The sequence below is a fragment of the Prionailurus bengalensis genome, chromosome D1 (assembly GCF_016509475.1).
Source record: "Prionailurus bengalensis isolate Pbe53 chromosome D1, Fcat_Pben_1.1_paternal_pri, whole genome shotgun sequence".
Classification (NCBI taxonomy): Eukaryota; Metazoa; Chordata; class Mammalia; order Carnivora; family Felidae; genus Prionailurus; species Prionailurus bengalensis.
Window position 1 is genome coordinate 102,438,208 of NC_057346.1, and position 21,665 is coordinate 102,459,872.

General features: G+C 40.8%; 1 protein-coding gene and 1 pseudogene across 1 annotated transcript; both read right to left on the bottom strand.

Annotated features, from left to right (window-relative positions):
• Nucleotides 1–1,076, bottom strand: LOC122482807 (olfactory receptor 1002-like). The gene has a single exon (XM_043579103.1). It carries the CDS (start codon nucleotides 1,021–1,023, stop codon nucleotides 82–84), a length of 942 nt encoding a protein of 313 aa, XP_043435038.1. The 5' UTR covers nucleotides 1,024–1,076; the 3' UTR covers nucleotides 1–81.
• Nucleotides 1,077–13,952: 12,876 nt separating this feature from the next.
• Nucleotides 13,953–17,860, bottom strand: LOC122484350 (annotated as a pseudogene).
• Between the last annotated feature and the right edge of the window lie 3,805 nt (nucleotides 17,861–21,665).

Consider the following 21,665-nt stretch of genomic DNA (forward strand, 5'->3'; position numbering starts at 1 on the left):
TAGGACTCCCATCACCCAGCCCATGCTCCTGCATCTTGTGTCTATATCACCTCTCAATCTGTAGTACAAATGGTATCTAGTTTACCTACTCAGAAGATTCTTCTTCTCAAACGTCCTCCTGAATGAATCCTTGACCTCTTTGTTTCTCAGGCTGTAGATAAGGGGGTTCAACATGGGGATCACGGCTGTGTAGAACACAGAAACCACTTTATTGATGTCCAGGGAGAAACTAGAACTGGGGCGTACGTAGATAAAGAAGAGTGTCCCATACAGGATGGAGACAGCAGTCAGGTGTGAAGAGCAGGTGGAGAAGGCTTTGCGCCTCCCCTCAGCAGAGCGGATCCTCAAGATAGTGACCACAATGTAAATGTAGGAAACCAGGATGATCACACCACTGAGCACTCCTAGAGCTCCAGCCAGGATGAAAAGTAAAAACTGATTGACCTGGGTGTCTGCACATGCCAGGGAGAGAACAGGAAGAAGGTCACAGAAGAAGTGATTGATGGTATTTGGACCACAGTAAGGCAGGCGAAAGGTGAACGTCGTGTGGGTCATGGTGCTCATAAGACCCATGGTATAAGGCCCTACCACCAGCTGCACGCAGATTCTCCGGGACATAATGAGTGTATACAACAAGGGCTTACAGATGGCCATATACCTGTCATAAGCCATGGAGGCCAACAGAAAACACTCTGTCACTACAAACTGACCAAAAAACCAGATCTGGGCAGCACAACCCAAGAAAGAGATTACTTTTTTTTTCACAAAGATGTCTGTCAACATCCTGGGACCAGTGACAGAAGAGGAGCAGACATCCACAAAGGACAAGTGGCTGAGAAAAAAGTACATGGGAGTGTGGAGCCGGGAATCCATCCAAATGAGGGTGATCATCCCCACATTTCCCAGAAGAGTGACCAGATAAACCAAGAGAAACATCACAAACAGAACAACCTGGTGCTGGAAGCAATTTGTTAAGCCCACAAATAAAAACTCAGTCACCAAAGTTTGATTCCTAAATTCCATTTCTCTGATTTAATCTGTAATGAGAGAAAGATTTTTCATTACAATTAATTTATACTTAAATTGTTTTTAAATTTTTTTTTCAACATTTATTTATTTTTGGTACAGAGAGAGACAGAGCATGAACAGGGGAGGGGCAGAGAGAGAGGGAGACACAGAATCGGAAACAGGCTCCAGGCTCTGAGCCATCAGCCCAGAGCCCGATGCGGGGCTCGAACTCACGGACCGCGAGATCGTGACCTGGCTGAAGTCGGACGCTTAACCAACTGCGCCACCCAGGCGCCCCTTAAATTGTTTTTAAAAATGAATTTAACTTCTTTGGGGCACCTGGGTAGCTGGTAGTTGGCTAAGTAGTTGGCTAAGTAGTTGGCTAAGTAGTTGACTAAGTAGTTGGCTAAGTGTCTGACTCTTAATTTTGGCTCAGGTCATGATTTCATGGTGCTTGGATTTGAGCACCTAGTCAGGCTCCAAGCTGACAGCATGGACCCTCCTGGGACTCCCTCCCTCACCTCTCTCTTGGCCCCTCCCTCACTCTTGGGCGTGCACCCTCTCTCTCAAAATAAATAAATCAATGTAAGAAAATGCATTTAACTTCCAACATTTTTCAAGTTCATAGGGTAGACTGAGAGATCACACTCTTGACTTCTACCTCCAAATGGCCATCCTCAGTATTTGCTATCTGTGTGATACTAAACACTGAACCTCTCTCAGCACTTCAGTTTATTCCCGATCACAAGATTTTTGAAGAAAATCACAGAAGTTTAGACCGAGATGTAACCTTTGGTGACCTTCTAAAGCAAGTCCTCTAACTGTGCCAGATCCCATTTTTTAAAATTACTACATTGCACAGAGTATCCTTTAAGAAACATCTTCTAGACAAAAAGCATTATGTGAATTTTTTATGAACTCAGGCAAATACCTTATCTACCCTAACTGTAGGTTCAGGGTATTAGAAATGTAACTTCTTTGCCAGTTCCTTTAGACTCTAGATAAACAGTCAGTTGTGGTGTGTAAAAGACAGACTTGTGATTCCAAAAAGGAGGGCAAGCTCATACCTGGGAGGATGGCTTTGACCAGGGATTAAAATCTTCCACAGGATCTCCTTGGTGACACCTTACAAACAGCTACATTCCTCCAGTCATTGGTGGATATACCCATTAATCTCATCAAAGTCCATCAAATTTGTTAGTTCATCAAAGAATAAACTAGTTCTTAAATATCGAGTAAGTGTTGTAACCAATTAAGTACTAATAGGAGCTGGGAAAGAAAATCAATAATTTAGGGATGAAAAGGACACACATGAGCATTTATCCCAAGAAATGAAAATTTATGCCCACACAAAAGCCTGTAAATTTTGTTGACACAAGCTCTATTCATAATGGCCAGATATCTGGAACAATGCAAATTCCTACCATACATAAATGGCTAAACAATCTGGAATGTCCATACCGGGGAATGCTACTCCGTAAGAAAGAGGAAAAAATATGATACAGATACAAGTTTGAATGGGTCTCGAGGTCATTACACTGAGTTGAAAAACAGCCCATCTCAAAGTTCAGAACTCTATTTTTACATTATCTTCTCAAAATGGTAAAATTATAGAAAGGAAGAACAGGTTAGTAGTTGTCTGAGATTGGGAAAGGCAGCGAGGGTGAAGGTGTGACTGTAAAGGTGTAGCACAGGGACATCCATGTAGAGATGGAAGAATTCTGTACCTTGATGGTTGAGTTGGTTAAACAAATCTCTCTCCACACGAAGTAAAATGATATAGAGCACTCCACACATCACACCAATCTCCGTTTCCTGTATTTGATGTTGTGCTATAGTTGGTAAGATGTAGCCATTGCGGAAACCTGGGTGAAGGGGATGGGAGCCTCTCTGTACTACCTTTGAAGCTGCTTATGAAAATTTATCTCAGAATAACACTCTTTTATAAAAGAAAAGGGGGGGGTGAATGAACGGGAAGTGAGAGAAACATGAAGTAAGGGTAATACCCAAATAAAACGGGAAACTGAGGAAGACAAATGCACATTCTGGACGTTGAAATAATCATAATGATTACAACAGCACAATCACACAAAAATACCAATGGGCTGTGCAGCAGGAGAAGTGTCGACAGAAATCTAACATTTTTCCCTGGTAATAAAGCTTGAAAGGGGTTTTGCTTAACAGGAAGTTGAATAACAGGAAGTAATGAAATGAAAACCCACTCCTGTTGTCCCAGAAGCAATGGAGCTTGGAAAGGAAAGGCCCGGAGGGGCAGAATTTAAGAATAGTCAGAAAAGCTATACTGTAGTTAGTGACATGTTTCCAGAAGTTAGTATTTTCTAAGCATGTAAAGCCATTGCAGGTCATTTATGTGTGTATTTGCTATTTACTCAAAGAAGATATAAACAAAGTGTTTTCAGTGCCACAGTAGATTTGGGTTATGAAAACATTTTATGAGGATGAAAGTAGAATTTCCCCATCTATGATCTCAACCAACTCAAACTATCGTGTGAAAACAATAGTTTCTGAGTGTCAAAATGCATATTGCTTTCTTTTTTCCAACCTTGCTTAATGCAAAAATGCTAGCATAGAGCCATCGTGATCCTAGATATGCATGTGACTTAGGGTAAGAGCAGCATGGAATTCAGGTCAGCAGATTCAGTGGTTTGTTTTCTACTTCTAAAACTCCATGTAGGGCAAGTGAAGAAATTAAAAGCCAAAGAGGCCAAGGCCTCTTCTTCGTTCCCATGAGCATCCCATTAGCCATAAATCTTGCAGCACATTTCACTATCTCCATGCCAAACACAAAATTCAACCAACATGTTCATTCGAGTTAGGTCATTTAAAGCAAGAGACATGGATGGAATATTTCACTTGCATCAAATTATTCTTCGTGGTAAGCTTAGAGATGATGCTTTTCCAGACATGTAAAATCATTTTTTGATATTTTTTGATACCTAGGCTCCTGAAAGCCATTTAGGAATTCACTCAATGTACCTATCTGAAGAAACATCCCTACAGCCATTGCCTGTTTCTGTCATAGTAAGTTATGAAAGTAGCATTCCCTGACATAAAAATGAATTACCCTACAAACGTAGTAGACTGGTCATTCTCCTCAGCTTCTTCAGGTGTCTAGGAAGATAAACAATACAATGATACCATCTTGAAGCCTGGGCATTCCAATAGCGCTTTAAAACGGGGTTCATTGACTCCATTCTGCACAACACACAAGAGAGATTTTTCTAAAGGGCTGTGTGTAAATTGGAGCCAACTCCCTCAGGGAATCAAAAGCTCAGGAGATTGGGCCTATAGAGAAGATATTAAAGTTCTCTCAAGAGAACAGTACTGTGACTTGAATCCATTGTCATTGTACAAAATAAACCTACCTCTCCCTTTGAGACTACCCCCTCACACACTTCAAAATCCCGTTTTGAGCCTTCCCTGTTGCATAATGAGCACCGGCCCTTGGTGCTGTGCAGGTTGGAGAATCTAAAAGAAAGCGTTGTCTCAGAAAGTTTGTAATCAGAAGGTATGTCTGGGCACACAGCAGCACGAGGCACCCCGTGATCAGTCCATGAGTGACGAGGATGGTAGGATCGTTATGACCAGAGATGTTGAAAACAGTCTCTTAGTTGTGACTAATCTCAAAGGGAAGGAAGCTATAGGCACATAAAAATAAGGTGGATTGGGGTGTTATGCAGCAAAGGAGAGCTATAACTTTGGACAGAATTTTTGAGAGACAAAAGCAGTCGACATTGGAGGTACAAAAATTTCAAATACAAAGGTAGAAAACTGGCTTTGGGATCAAACTTCATAAACACTTCATGAAGCAAAGCAGTTTGAATTATATCTGTAATCAGTAAGGAATCCTTCAAGGAATTTCAGAAAACAGGTGACATCTGTTTTTTCACACACACACAAGAAAAGTTGCCACAGAACATCAGTCTTGTCACAGGAGAAGTTTACTATATGCAAGGCATTCTTCAAAGTGCTTTGAGAGTATTAACCCATTTAGTCCTCCTAAGAGCTCAATGGAGGGGATGAATAGAAAGATCTAGATTCTTACCTACCATCACCTCATGTAGTCCACTTGCTATTCTTGGAACAAGCAGAACAGGATTCTACCTCAGAATCTTCCTCTCTTTTCCTTCGGCTCCTGTTGTATTTTCCTCCAGGTATCTGTGCAATTTTCTTCAGATTTCTGCTCATCGTGGAGGCCACCTTTAATCATCCTTTGTAAAAGAGTACAGTTAACCACACCCCAACCCTCCTACACTTCCCCTCTTTATCTAGTTTATTTTTCTTCAATCAATTACCGTTACATACCATTGAATTTGTATTGCATCATAGCACTCTATCACAACAAGTATAAATTTTGTTTCATTTTTCCACAGTACACCTCCAGCTTCTGGAATAGTGCTTTAAGGAGTAAGTGTTCAATTAATATTTTGAAACAGATGAGGACATTAATAAGTGGACACGTAATTTTAAGAATGTGGCTGCAGGAAGAGAAATTGGGAGATTAATTTCTTCTAGGTGTTGGGTAATGTGAACTTTCTGTGAGAATGGAAAGGAATTAAATTATTTCTTTGAGAGACCATCCTAAGGAGATCAAACCTGAATGGATATGTTTGCAGCTGGATGAGAGAGAGATGAGCCAAGGTTCAATCCTAAGAGCCAGATTTGGGGCAATGCTTATCTATCTTCCTTGGCCTCAACTGCCTAGCTGAACTTTGACTTCTTCCCTTATACACCTTCTGGAATTATTTTCCACCAAGATCATGATTGGCCCAAAAGACCAAAACTTGGTCTCACCGCACAGATCACTGGGCTTTAGAGATACAAGTCCATTTCTACTGTCTTTGGAAAAGACATGGGACACTAGTCTCACTGATATCATTAGTGGCATCTCTTCTCTCTATACCAGACTGACAGTAGGAGACAATGTTACAGAAATACAGAGATAACTAACGTCCATGGTGATAATAGGATCCCCAGACAGTCAAGACCAGTATGTAGCACTAAACTACCAGAAAGCAGGCAGAGACGATCTAACTAAAAGAACATAAATCTTTTATTCTCCCATCTTCTCTAGTATTTACTTGAATGCTTTACTATTTTCCTGCCATCCCAGTTATACTACAATAAGGAATTTACTGCCACATTTCTAATTGCTAATGTGTTATCTTATATTTTCTATCTAATAAGGTGATTCTCCATAGTTATCTTTCCAATTGTCATGCCTGGTGTGAATTTCCTATACAAGAAAACTGAAAAATGGAATGTGAAGTGCTAAACATATCATGCATAAATTCCCAAACTACTCATCTATCTGTTTTTAGATATCCTTTTCTGTTATAATGGATTGTTTTTTGGTTTTTTTGTTTTTTGTTTTTTTTTTTGGTTCTACTATCATGACAGCTAGTGTCATGGTAAGGAATTCATTTTTATGGGAGAGAGTATCTTCTCTCACTCTCTACACTTTGGTCACTTTGGTATTTCTTGCTTCGGCAATGTAAGGCTAACAGAATTTAATATATCTGAATTATGAGGTGTAGAATTCATGAAGCCATAGACAGCACAGTATGACAGCTGAGAACTCTGAGAATACCAGAGATTTCTGAGGTTAAATGACCATTTAAATGTATACATCACAACATATTGATGATAGACCAGATAATCTTGGAGGTTGACCCAGAACTTCCCCTCTTATTTCCCCTGTTGTCACAGCAATGAAGGGGACAGTGGTGGAAGCAGATTGAATAAGGGGTTAAGAGGAAAATGCTGGATTATATTTTGGCTCCATATGAAACCCTTGTATTTATTCATTCAATTCATCAACATTTACTGATTACCCATGATGTAGCAAGCATGTTCCAGGTGCTTTGGATACATCAGTGAGCAAATCAGTTAAAAGGAAAAAAAAAAACAACAAACCGTTGATGTGATTAAATCCTCAACATCACAGCCATGAAAATATTTGGGGCTCCATGTATGTTGGATGTGTCAGTCCTCGTGTCAGCATTCACAAAATCCTCTTCTGAAAATATGATCAACCTCCTAAGAAACAGGACAACTAACTTCATCAACAATCACATGAGCTTGTTTGCGGCCTCGTCAAATTGCTGGATTAGATAAACATTACATCACAGGTCCTCCTGTCATGACATCTAAAATAGGCCCACTCCTCTTCCCTGAAAACCCATTATTTTTCTTTATAGACTTAAGAGTCTATAAATAAATTTGACATTGTACGTTTATTATCATTCCATGAACCATCAGAAGAAACAACCCATAAGTGTGACCCTGATGTGCAAGAAAGCAAAAGACTGAGTTTAAAACTCAATAAAAGTATTTTCCAGTCCTTCCTAGATTTAGCCAGCCTACAAATCCACAGGCACTAATGCAAATAGCCATAGTATGCAAGTGATTTTTCTGAGAAGAGTGCCAGCCTCAAAGAAGAAGGGTCTCATGAAAAACATGAGAGAGTTGAAGTCTAATCATGGATCATTTAGTGAGAAAACTTTCTATTTTCAGGACATCAAAGGACAAAAAACAAAAACAAGAAACGGGCGGGGGGGGGGGGGGATAAGATGGCGGAGTACTAGCAGGACCCTAGGCTTGCCTTATCCTTCAAACACAGGGAGATAAATATCAAATCATTCCGAATACCCAAGAAATTGATCTGAGGTCTCAGAGAAAACTTCAAAAAAGCAAAAACAAAAGAGTTTCCTCATAGGAAGATGCAAGATGCTGTAACATCAAAAAGAAAAATAGAGCCAATGATTTGGGCTATTTGTGGAGGACTCAGTTTAGAAGTGAGATAGTTCCTCAAAAGTCAAGGGCAAAAAAAAAAAAACAAAGAAAAGAAAATCAAGGGCAATCTACATCATGTCTCATACACCAATCTCATGAGAAAGATAAGAAAGGGAAAGGATGGGAACAGAGGGAAAAGAGGCAGAGAAAAGGGAAGAAAAGAAAGGAGAAAAGAACAAATGTTGCTTGAGGAGACGAATGGCCATGGCTGGCCTTTGAAGAGTGGAAGAAAGGACAGACAACTTTAGTTTCAAAATCCCATGTAAGAGCAGAGTAGGCTGCTAGTACCACAGCAGCTAGAGCAGGGGAAATAAAAATCATCAGGAATACACTCGACTGTAAACTAGAAGCACTTGCACGCAGAGTAATCCTGGCGCGTGATCCTTCCTAGAGGAGTGATGAGGGTCCTCCGACAGCTTGGGTTCAAAAGACATCAAAGGCACAGTCTTTCCCTTGTAACATGAATAAGGCCTGAGGATCTAATGGAAAACATGGTGACTGTGGTTGACAACACCGTATTGTATTAAGTGAAATGTGCCAAGAGAGTAGAACTTAAAGGTTCTCGCCACCCCCAAAAGACAACTATGTGAGGTGAGGTATGTGCGATTTAACTCGATGGGGAGAATCCCGTCACAGGGTATACGTATATCAAATCTTCCTTCTTACATTATTTGCAATTTAAATATCTTACAATTATATTTGTCAATATGCCTCAAGAAAGCTGGAAAACATTTAAAAGAGGTAAGACATCAGTGAGCAGAAAAAGAATGAGATGAAGTTGATATGGAAAGAAGTATGACCTTAAACCACACCTGGGTCCAGGTTGTTAAGAAAGATGATAATTAGGACTTAAAGTAACTATGTGCCTTATATTTGTTTTGTTCACTCGCTCACTTAACATGTTTTCTTGAGAACTTCCTATGTGTTAGGTGCTCTTATATGTATCATCGATTAATCTGTGTACAAACCACACATGACATTGGCCTCCTTGCAATTTTCCACCTAAGGCTTCAATGTGTTGTTGTTAAAGGGTTATGGTTTCATTACACTTTTTTGCGCTCAGTTATTTTTAACAAAGATGTGCGATACTATAAGATACTGAGTTGTAAAGTCTTGCATTTGATATATTGAATCAAGGAATGGAAAGGGAGAACAAGTCCCTAAAAGGAAAACTGGAAAAATGGGTGGTATCATTGCCAGGAAAGTCTTTTTTTCTTTTCTTCCCAGTGTATAAAAAGATGGCATTCATAGGAGTTGGACATACTGTGTACAATCACAGAACTTTAGATAAAAAACTAATATAAATGACATTGAGTCTATTATGCTCAGTTTACAAATTAAGACATTGAGAACCAGAAATGGTAAGGATTTATCCTCTTTTAATCCTTTTTTTCTTTTGAAATGCCAGAGAAATTTACTTTAAATGGCACGGTTTTAGTCTAAAAATTATTTAGATCTGAAATAGAACTCCAGCATGTCATGATTCTGTACACTCTGAAATAAGAATGATTAAAGTGTAACTACCAATTAATATCCAGGCACACACAAATTGAAGACTGTCGCATTATTACCTTGTACACGGGAAACGAACCCAACACTGCACGTTAACTTTTAATCCTCTTTCTAATGGGAAGAGTCAAGGTTCCAACTGACAACTCCTTAAATCTAGTCCACCTCTTTCTTAGTACACGTTTTGCAATTCCACCTGAACATTGGTAAAAGCACCGTCCGAATTCCCTCCCCAGCAGAAAATTCTTCCTAACAAATGTCCCCCTAAATGCCTCTTTTACATCTGTCTTCCTCAGGCAGTAAAGGAGCAGACTCAACATGGGCATCCCTGTGGAATAGAATGCAAAATCGAATTTATTAGCGTACTGAGATGAACTTGAACGAGGAAGTATGCAAAGGAAGAAAAGTGTCCCATGCATGATGGCCAGAGCAGCCAAGCACGAGGAGCAGGTAGGGAAAACTTGCTGCCTGCATTTAGCAGATTGGATATTCAGAAGGCTTGAAGGATAAAAATACAGGAGGCTGGGATGATGAGGGCACACAGGATTCCTATGAATCCAGCCATCATAGAAAGAACCAACTTACTCTTCTGGGTAGCAGCACATGCCAGGGAGGGAAAAGAGGGAATGTCACAGAAAAGGTGGTTGACCACATTTGGACCACAGAAGCCTAAGCAAAAGTGAAGGTCTCATGGACAATGGCACTTTGAGGACCCGTGGCACAGGGCCCCGCCACCAGCTGCACACGGGCCCTCTGGCACATGATGACTGTATGCGACAAGGGTTTGCAGATGGCTGCGTACCGGTCACATGCTTGGTGGCCATGAGGAAACAGGCTAGTCACTACAAGCTGACCAAGAACCACATCAGTACAGCACAGCTCACAAAGGAGATGACTTTTCTCTCCCGAAAGGGATCACACCACATCGACGGAGCAGCGGAAGAAGAGGAGCATACACCCACAAAGGACAACGTTTCAAGGAAAAACTACATGGGTTTCTGGAGTCAGGAATCCATCCACATCAGGGTGACTGTCCCCAAGTTCCCACCCCGCATGACAACATAAAGAACGCTAAGCAGAATAAATGCCAGCAAAGACCACCCCTCGGCATACACTTTTTAAAGCACAGAAAATCAAGAATAAAGAAAACAATCTTCAAAGAAGGCAGAATCAGAAAGACACATCACCTACAGAGGAACAAAGGATCACAGTTGATCTCTCAGAAACCGCACCTCCTACAAGTCGGTGGCCTTCTACTGGGCACCAAATTTACAAATGGGGAGACTTCAGTGAGTGGAGGCCTTAACTGACAGGCAATTTCCCTCAGATACTGGGACTAACTGGCGATTCTTTACAAAATAGGCAGAACCACTTAACGACTTCCGGGGTGAACAAACAAATGAACGGCAAAATGCACCTGCACTTGAATTTCTGTCCCTGCCCTCTAGGAAGAATCAGTTGGGAACATTTCCTACTAATAAAAACAAAACAGAAACCTATTTTAAGATGCACTGTGTTACAGCTATAAAGTCTAAGGGAAAAGAAGATGGTGCTGTAAGAGGACAATACACGGGCTCTGACACTGTCTCTAATCATCCCTTAGGGTGAGTCCCCAGAGGAGGTAACACTGAAACAGTATATGAAAAGCAAGTAGTTAATCCATGTGAATATGGCAGGAAGAGAATTGCCGGCAGAATACAGGAGCAGATCAGAACAGCAATAACCAGAGCTAGAGGAAGACAGTTGGTTTGAATATATTTGCATACGCTTAGACAAGGACCTTACAGCAATTCAGGAAATTTATAATTATCACTTGCCTCCTGCTGTTCTCCTCCCAATCCCCGTTCAATAGCACCTGCATCACGAATGTTTACCAAGCAATTAGGACCAAAGAAAACACTTCAGCTCTCCTACTAGGCAATGCATATCTCAATAGGTGACAGATCTGACACCTGTCATATAATGAATGCAGGATAGAGTCATTTTAAGGCAAAGTGTGACCGGGAAGAAACTGTTGATCTTTCTAGATGAAAATACATTTCCCTTTGGCTCACCTAAGCCCAAGTTTTATCAAGTCTTAGTAAAATGGTGCTGGGAAATGTCACCAAACTGGCAACTAACAAATTACAATTTTTCTAATGTTTATTTATTTTTGAGAGCGACAGAGACAGAATGTGAGTGGGTTGGGGCAGAGAGAGGGAGGCACAGAATCTGAAGCAGTCTCCAGGCTCCGAGCTGTCAGCACAGAGCCTGACGCGGGGCTCCATCTCACGAGCTGTGAGATCATGACCTGAGCCGAAGTCGGACCCTCAACCGACCCAGCCACCCCGGCGCCCCAACAGCTAACAAAGTTAACCATTCATAATCTGGGACCTAGCTCTTACATTTGGAAATCTGTGCTACAGAAATATAAATCTCAGATACACATGTGGCAACATCATTTGTAGGGAGAATAAAAGGAAACCAGCTGAAGGGGTATCACTAGGAGAAGCATACATTCTTTGTATGAAATGCTGTGCTACATAAACTATAAAATTTACCTGAATATTAATAATTAATTGACTTAGTAGTTTACTTTTCAAATTGCATCATTTGCATTGTGTCATTTTGAATTCAGCATTTTTTTTATCATTTCAAAGTGTTTAATAAGGAGAAAACATACCAGCTTGTATAAAAATGACAGATTCTGGGGTGAAGGGTGAGGGATGAGGGGAGATACAGGTCCTCAGAGGGAAAAAGTGAGATGGGAGCAGAGAGTTGCTAAGAATCTCTCGCTTTTACTTAGTTTTTGACCAAGATTTCATTCACCAGTAGGTAACAGTGTTTCATTAAACCAGAGAGTGTTAGGATGGAGAAATAACTTTACCAAAAGTCATTGAGTCCATCTGCCTAAATCTATTTACTTATGGATATTTTCATTCATTCACTTATTCATTCCTTCAGTTTTGACACAGATGGCAGCTTTTCAAGAGTAAATTTTAGTTATGAAATTAAGCATATTTGTTGCAAAACAAGTCCGACAACTCAGACAAGCACGAAGCACCCCCACTCTCTTTGGCTCCTTTCAATGTCATGTTACTAAAGTAACCAATGTTAACAGCGTGGCCAATGACTTTGCACAATTCTCTCTATGATCATGTCCATAGGCACACACCAATGTCTTTTACACACGAGGTAGGTTTTACCCCCACCTTTTTCACCTTTGTTTGCATGTTGGGGAGTTGGTCAACCAGAAGATCTGACCTCTGGTTGATCTGTGATCTGGACCCTGGCAACTGGAGGCTCCTCTCCCAGACCCTGTCCTTGGAACGTGCATTCTGCCTGCCTTCTCGGCCTCCAAAAGCTGCCCCAAGGACACAGCCTTCAGACAGTGATGTGTTCTTGGACGCTCTGGACGGCATGTGTGACTGCCTCTATCTAATCTTTCAAGATTGGGCGGGAGGCAGAAGGGCTATGGTCTTACTGCTGTGCCCAGGACAACCTTGCAAGTAAGTTCTCTTGTCTGTTCAACCTGCTCCCTACCATTCCGGAGTGGCCTGCTTCTCTCTTTGGTCTCTCCCTGCTTTGGTGATGGGGGCCGGTTGCAGATTTCAGCGGAAGCTCCCCAGGAAGTTGCAAACCCACACAAACTGTGATAGGTTCTACAGATTAAGGTTTGACTTGATTTTTTTTCTTATCTATCAATGACTGTATCAGGACGTTTCCTCCGAACCAAAACATTAATATTTAATTCACTTTTTTTAATAATTAGCGACCCAACACTTCAAGGAGAGAATGTATGTTTCTCCTAATGATACAAATTGAGGTTGTTTCCTTTTCTCCCCCCCTACAAATGACGTTGCAGCATTTATGCCTGGTGTTGATATTGCGACAGCACAGATTTCCAAACGTAAGAGAGCCAGGTCAACGGGTATGTGAATTTTAACAGAAATCATCAAATTACTTTCTAAAAATGTAGCTGTTCTATACTTAGCCACTGTCGCTAAGTGTAATGTCGTGGTCAACATTCGTTGGCAACCTTACCAGCATTGCACAAATCGTTGTGATGTCCGCTAACGTGACAAATGAAAAAGAAACACTGTCTTCTCATTGTGATTTCATTTTTCCCAGTCATTGTGAAGTTCAGCAATTTTTAGTATATTTATATTTTTGGCCATTCCCATTTCCAGCTGTACCCATTGCTCATCCAGCCATTTATTGGTCCGTGTCTCTACTGTGTGTCATACACATGTACATTTGGGTTCAGGACTTTCTCATCAGGACATTACCTTATTGTAAGTCACCTCTTTTGCAAAAGCCCTCTCACTTTCCATTGTTCAACAGAACAAGGTGTATGAACCTTTATTAATGAACACTGTTGACCTTTCCCTTACAACATTTGCTCTGATAATCTGGAATAAATGTCCTCCCACATATGAGACTATATAAATGTTCCTCTGTATTTTCTGTTGGCATATAGTACATTTGTACCTTTAATATATCTGTAAAGTATTTTGTATTCCCCTTCACTTTATAATGGAGAAGACTAATGAAAAAATATAAGTAGTCTATAAGTAACCTGGTAACTACTCAGGAATAAAGGGAACTTCTAGTTCTCAGCCCAGTGTTCTTTTGACATGTTATAAACCAATGTTTAAGGTACAACACAACAGAGTTCTAATTACCAAAACTGCTGGAGAAGTTTTCCTTTCAAACTTAGTCACAAATGTGTATCTTACCTCCTTATTCCCCAAGCTGTAGACGAGGGGGTTCCACATGGGCATCACCACAGTATACAACAGAGAAATCACTTTATTGAGATCCAGGGAGGGACTTGAGCCAGGTCGAACAGAGATAAAGAAAAGAGTCCCATACAGGATGGAGACAACTACTAGGTGAGAGGAGCAGGTGGACAAAGCGTTCTGCCTCCCATGAGCAGTCTGGATCTTCCAGATGGCCACCAGGATGCAAACATGGGAGACCATCATGATCAGGCCACTGAAGATTCCTGTAGATCCAGCCAAAAAGAAAAATGTAAGTTGAGTCACAGAAGTGTCTGCACATGTAAGAGAAAGCAGAAGGGAAATATCACAGAAAAAATGATTGATGATATTTGGACCACACAAGGGTAAGCAAAAAGTCAGTGTCATATAGGTCATGCTGCTTAGAAGAGCCATGCCATAAGGCCCTACAACCAGCTACACAGAGACCCTCTGGGACATAATGAGGGCATGCAACAAGGGCTTACCGATGGCCAAATACCAGTCATGTGCCATGGACATCAGCAAGAAACATTCAGATACCACAAAGAAAGCAGAGAACCACATCTGTGTGGTACAACCCTGAGAGCTGACTTTTTTCTCTGCAAAGATATCACACAGCATCTTGGGGGCAATGGAAGAAGAGGAACAATACCTAAAAGGACGAGGGGCTAAGAAAAATACATAGTCATTCACTGGTCAGTTGTAACCTGTGTAAGAAATTTAAGAGTACATTTCAGTTTTACAATGTTAATTAGCATATACAAAATTGCTTCTTTAAAAAAATTTTTAATGTTTATTTATTTTGAGAGAGAGAGAGACAGAACACAAAAAGGGGAGGAGTAGAGAGAGATGGGGAACAGACAACCTGAAGCAGGCTCCTGCTTCCGCACAGAGCCTGACATGGGCTTAAAACCACAAACCATAAGATCCTGACCTGAGCTGAAGTCAGTCACTCAGCTGACTGAGCCACCCAGGCGCCCCATATTCATCATAGCTTCTTCAATGTATTACAAGTGTTTTTTAATCTGTAAAGGAGGCAGTTAGGAAAACAGCACTGGACTGGCAATGGTATTCTTGAGGAATAGTTCCTGTCCGTTGGGACACCATGCAAACTTGCGTGATTTATACTTGATCTTTTTGGATTCGGCACCCTCTGCCATCAAAAGAGCAGTCGAAATATCAAATCTAAATTTCCCATGGGTTCTAAAATTGTATTTGAAATGAGAACAGTATCTGTATTTCATCTTTATCACATGACAGAATAACAATGCCTACCTAGGAATACCGTAACCAGTGAGATTGTAAGAAATGATGAAAAATTCAGACCCTGATAATAGACATTTGGGATCGGCTAAACAGAACAGAAATAAAGCCCTTTCAGTTCCTGTTTGGATGGAGAGGATAGTGCCATTCAGATGAAATGAAGACAACATTCATATCTGTGTATATTAATCTCTTCCCCTTATAAAAGGCTTACAAAGAGAAATGTCAACAAATGTCGGTAGCATTATTTACAAGTGGGAGTTCTATGGAAACACATAATAGTCATTTTTATGTTTATAAAGGACAGGCCTGCAAATGAGAGATTGGATATATTTACTCTTTAACCATCATGAATACAGAAATGGCAGAAAGAAATAGGAACAGAGGATTCATGTTTGGGGTTAAATGAAGTGAAGAAATTTCCAGATCGTGTAATTCATATAATCATGTCATATAATTCAAAAAATGAAATATAATGGTTTGGGAGGCACTGAGATGCCCTTCCTTTGAGATTAATTAATCTATCAAATATTTTATAGGAACTTCCCGTGGAAATCAAAAGAAAAATAAGTATCCACTCTAGTCTCAACTGACTTGATCATCAGTGGCAATGTTACCATACATTTCCATGAATAGATGAATATATTTTGTTCATTGAAATAAAATTATTTTCCCTAATTCCCTGTAATGTTTATAAACCTATTTAAGGCATAAATTCTGACAGGTGATCTCTATTTTATCAACACAATGTGTGAAATGCTTACCATTTTTATTGTTACAAAATTTTTAAGTATTTTTCTGACTCATCGACTGAGTAAAAACACATCAAGCTGTTTAAAATGACAGTAAGAAACACAAGGTGTGGGATTATCCATAAGAAAGATTCCAGATTCATATGTGTTACGAGGTCAAATAATTTCCTACATTAAAAAAAAATATTCACACCTTGAAGATAGAGTGATTAAGATGTGAACCCTGTAATGCTACAGTGACAAAACAATAGTTAATATAATGTTTGTGCCCCCTGCGTTTATCATTACTTGAGAATTATCTGTGGAATGCATTTTCCACAGGGCAATTGCTTATTAATGGCAGCACTAAAATCAATCGCGGGAAATAGTGCCTAGGCATAAAAAGAAAGCCCGCTTTTCAAAGCAGTGTTTGGTAAATCCAAGACGACATATGCCGCAGCATTTCAGAGAAAGCTCCCTTCTTCACTGAGAGCTGAAGTGGTTGGAAAAACACTGCTTTCGTTTCATGCCTAACAGTTCAAAATCTACGTGCAATGGCAGGCATGGTTGTGGACATTTGTGGACCTACCAGGTGAGGGCGTTTGGTGAGGGGAACGTGCTTCCATCCTTCCATTGCTCAGCAAGCAAACAGGAATAAGACTCCGCCTCTCCCGTAAGGGGGACGATTTCTATGACCTTTGCATTTCTACATTCTGTGACCCGAGAATTTACCTGGACGTTGATGTATCAGAGAGAAGAAGATCCGGCTTAAAATCGGGATCAAAACCTCAGTTATTTAGTGACCTGAAGAGCTGGACTAAACCAAAGACCACTCTCTCTGGGGTACCTGGGACAATGAGTTTATGTTCCCACAGATCAGGTTCATTCTGAAGTCTTGCTAGTGTATTTCAAAACTTGCTGTTAATCAATATGCGGGACCTCATTTCTTTAAGTTCATAGTACCCCTGGCTGAGTTCAAGGTAAATCAAAGCACAGACTTTTCAAAGAAGAAGATGTCATTGTGCACGAAAATGGTTGGGAAATATTTCATGGGCAGATTGGTTTGGAAAGGTGGACAAGTTTGAGATGACCTGAAATTGAGAGGAAGGACATTTCGGGTAGAACTAAGGAGATGAACAGAGGCAGGGAGGCAGGAACATTCAGCTTGATTGGAATAAAGCATCATGAAGGAGAGAAGAAAATATCACATTGAGGGAATAGTGGCATAGGCAGAATAATGGTCTCCAGTGATGTCCACCTCTTAACCCCAGGGACCAGTGATCATGTCACCTTGCGTGGTAAAAAGTGACTTTACCCATGTTATTAACTTAAGGGCCTTGGAATGAGGAGATTATCTGTGAGGCCTTCTCAGGAGATGTAAGTAGGGAACATGGGCAGATATGCAACTTTGCGGGTTTTGAAGATGAAGGAAGGGGCCATCAGCTAAGAAATGTGGGCAGGGTTTAATAGCTGGAGAAAGCGGGAAACATTTTCCTCTAGAGATTCCAGGAAGCAATGCAATCCTGCCAACACCTGATTGTAGCCTGGTGAGATCCATGTAGGACTCCTTAGCCTGCAGAGCATTAAATCAATACATTTGTGTATACAAAATTGTGTTGTTTTAGCCACTAAACTTGTGGTAATTTGTCAGGACAGCATTCAGAAACTAAAACATAGGTTAGATGACCTCAGTCACCACTTTCTCTCAAAAACCTTCTATGATCCCCTAAAAGAGTTATGATCTCCCACCTCTGCAACTGCCATAGCATTTCCCCAGTAGCTCGTCTCCATTGTCATCTGACTTTTAGAGTCAAGGACATGGTCTTACAATGGTCTGTATCCTATGAAGTCCTGATGTCAGAGAGTTGCAGAGAAGACATTCTGTAAGCATTTTTGAGCGACGTGTAAATTAAAGCAAAAATATTTCACACTCCATAATAATTTGAATGTAGCAATTAAGTTATATCATACACTTTGCTTAAAGGAGGTAGAATAGGGGCACGTGCGTGGTTCAGTTAGTTAAGCATCTGATTCTTGATTTCAGCTCAGGTCATGACCTCATGGTTTGTGGGTTCATGCCCTGCATCAGGCTCCGTGCTAACTGTGGAGCCTGTTTGAGATTCTCCCTCTTTTGCTGCCCCTCCTCAGGTCTCTCTCTCTCTCTCTCTCTCTCTCTCTCTCTCTCAAAATAAATAAATGAATTTAATTTTTTTAATCAAGTAGTATAAAGCCATTTTGCCCCATTCTTCTACTTGAAACCAACCAAAACCAGTAAGGAAACAGACAATAACAACAAGAAAAGATAAAGAAAATGACACTTTATGAAACTTCAAGAGAAGGAAATGATATGATATGAAAAAGATGATAAAGCAAATTCTATTATAGGAAAATGCTTCACTTTGACATTGAGAAAAATTTTCCCTCTGAAGAATGTAAACACTAAAAAAAAAGATATAATTGCTTAATATAATGGCTAGCTAACTGGCTGACTAGAGGTGGTCGTCAAGAGGATGTAGCTACCCATTGACCGTCTAGCTGGACCTGGGCAATCAGAGGCTCTGAGGCCCCCACCCACCGTCCTTGGAATGTACACTCTGCCCACCTGTCCACAGCGGGAGCTGTTTTCAGGGAGGCAGCCTCAAGGGAGTAATGTGTTGTTGAGACGATCTGGATGGCGTATGTGACTGAATCCAGTTAAGGTCCCTTTATAAATGTTTAAGGGGGCGCCTGGGAGGCTCTGTCGGTTAAGTGTGCACTTCTTGATTTTAGCTCAGGTCATGATCTCATGGTTCCTGGGTTCGAGCCCCGCATCCGGCCCTGCACTGACCGCATGGAGCCCACTTGAGATCTTCTGTCTTCCTCTCTCTTTCTCTAACCTTCCACTGCTCATGCTCTCTCTCTCTCTCTCTCTCTCTCTCTCTCTCTCTCAAAAAATTAATAAACTTTAAAAGATTCCGGCAGGCAGGTGTGGAGAGATGCTCATCATGCTGCTGTCCCAAAGGAGCATTATCTGGAAGTTTTCTTCTTTGTTAAACTTGCCACCTGCCATACGATGTGGGCTGCCTCTTTCCTCAGTCTCTCCTGCCCTCTGACTACAGTGGCCAGTTTTAGATGTTACCTAGGTAATTCCCAAGTTGAGGAACCAACAATTGGTGAGTCAGCTAGGAGACCTAAGAATGGAGTCTCGGGAAAGAGGCATCAGGAGGGAAATCTCAAGTTGGCCCGTGACCTCTGTATGGGGAAGGGTGGCATGTGTGTAGATGCTGGTGGACCGCCACTTGAGTGCAGAGATGCCCCCAGATGCCAGCTGCTTCGATGCCCCTGTTTGTGGGACTGCTGCAAAGTACGGAAGAAGTGGCTGCATGGTGGGCTGGCCTCTGCTGTGGGAAGCCTGCCTAGTCACCTACGCACAGCTAGAGACTGACGCTTGCGTTAGAAAGTTAGAAGAGCTGAGGTTAGAGAAGAAAGGGCAGGTGTCCACCCCCTGCTGTCTTTGGGGCTGGCAGACGAGGTGTGCTTACGAAGAACTAAAACTTAATTTTCCTTCATCTGCTAAGCCATGAAGGTGTCTTGGACGATTGCTCTATCTTGATAAGATCGTGAGAGTTTTTCTTTCTCTTCTAAGTCATCTGGGCTTTATCAGAATTATTTCCTATGCTTTCTGTTGTCTCTATCAAGTGTTTGATTACTTAAGAATCCATCTTTACTAGACTTACAGGAAAAAACTAAGAGACTATCAGAAAAATACTGTCCTCAATGTTTTATTAGTGAAAGTAAGAGATATAAACATAAATGTGTTTCAATGTTTGTATACATCTTAGGTGAAAAGAACGTCCTCAGGTTCAAGTATACAAATTGGTACAAGAACTGTCTACTGGTTAATTTTGTTTCTAATCACATCTCAAAAGTAAGCAGTTAGTGGCAATCGTGTGTGGATGTTTTATTACTCCATCAGAGGCTTTGGAGAATGGTCAGTGTCCTCCGTGTTTATTATATGTGGTTACTTCCAGGGTAATCACTGACTAATTCTTGGTTAATTATGTGTTATCCCTCATCAGAGGATTCTATACTGTCTATGCTTTATTGCTGGTTCGCAAAACAATAGAGGAAAATTGACTAAAATCTTAGATCAGCATTGATAGGGCAATTTCACTTAAAATTATTGAGAATATTGCTATAACATGTTCCATTAGCCAAACTTATAGCCCTGATAAAAGTGTAAAGGTAGAGCACAGGCAAGAACCAATGCAGAAAGATCATGTGAACATCGCAAATGCATTTTGTTTTATTTTTATTTTTTAAAGTTTACTTATTTGAGAGAGAGAGAGAGTGAGCAGGGAAGGGACAGAGAGAGAGGGAGACACAGAATCTGAGGCAGGCTCCACGCTCCAAGCTGTCAGCACAGGGCCCGACTCGGGGCTCGAACTCACAGGCTGGGAGATCATGACCTGAGCCGAAGTCGGATGCTTAACTGATTGAGCCACCCGGGCACCGTGCAAATGCATTTTAAACAATTGCCTTCAATCCTTCGGATGTGCTTTCTTGGTTGAGACTAGGAAAGATAAGTGGGGGGACTAAAGAGACATGTCACAGTCTGCCAATGATACTATTTCGTGGGTTCCTTACCACTGTAATCCCATATTTTATAGTGCCTAGAGTGTAAATGCCTCTGTGTATCTGCTAACTACTAACTCAAGAGATAATTGCAATCATCCCACACAATCACAATACTAAACCTTAGCTATCCTGCAAAATTCGTAGCTTCCAAATGTTCCCGCAACCTCTTATCCCTAAATGCACTTAAGCAGCCAATAACTGTTACCCTGAGATTCCATCTTCCTGTTCCTACCTTCTCTCCCATGACTAAGATAACTCATTTCCTTCTACTTTCCAAGAATTTGCACAGGGAATAATTCTTAGAAGAAAATTAAGTTTCGAATGACCATCCCCAATCAGCCTTAAAATCGTTCAGCTACTTGCTGCCTGCAGAACACTCATCTTAAGCTACTCCCCACATTTTAGCACTCTTAATACATGCTTGATTAAAGACTTTGGGTTGATATTTTCTTTCTTTCAGTGTAGGATTTACCTTAAAGAGTTGTAAATATAAAATGTTAGCCAACATTTAGCAGAGAACAGGCTTCATAGCAGTTCCTCCATAAATGGCAGTAATAAAAATGCTTCCAATAATTAAAAACATTTGTAGCTGATTTCATCGGAGGATGACGATGACAATGATGACGATGACGATGATGATGAAGCCTAGGAAAGAAACCGCCAATAATTGGGAGCGACTTGGAACAATCACAGTGGAACAGTAAATTTTTGAGGCTAGAGCAAACCCAACAGTAGGGCACATTGCCAGCAGTAAACTGAAATGCAAACAGCAAATTACGCTGATGCTTAAATTATTGTTTTCCTTGGTGATACCACACAGTGTTGCAGATTTCAGGCCATTGTTTCTTTACTGATACACATCTCCGTGTTGCTTACCGGCATTTTCGAAAGGGAATTTTATAGACTTCTTGTTAGAGATTTCTGTGTCAAGCCTCTAGAAACAAACCAGGTCCTTTCCTGCCACGTAAGCCTCTGCCAT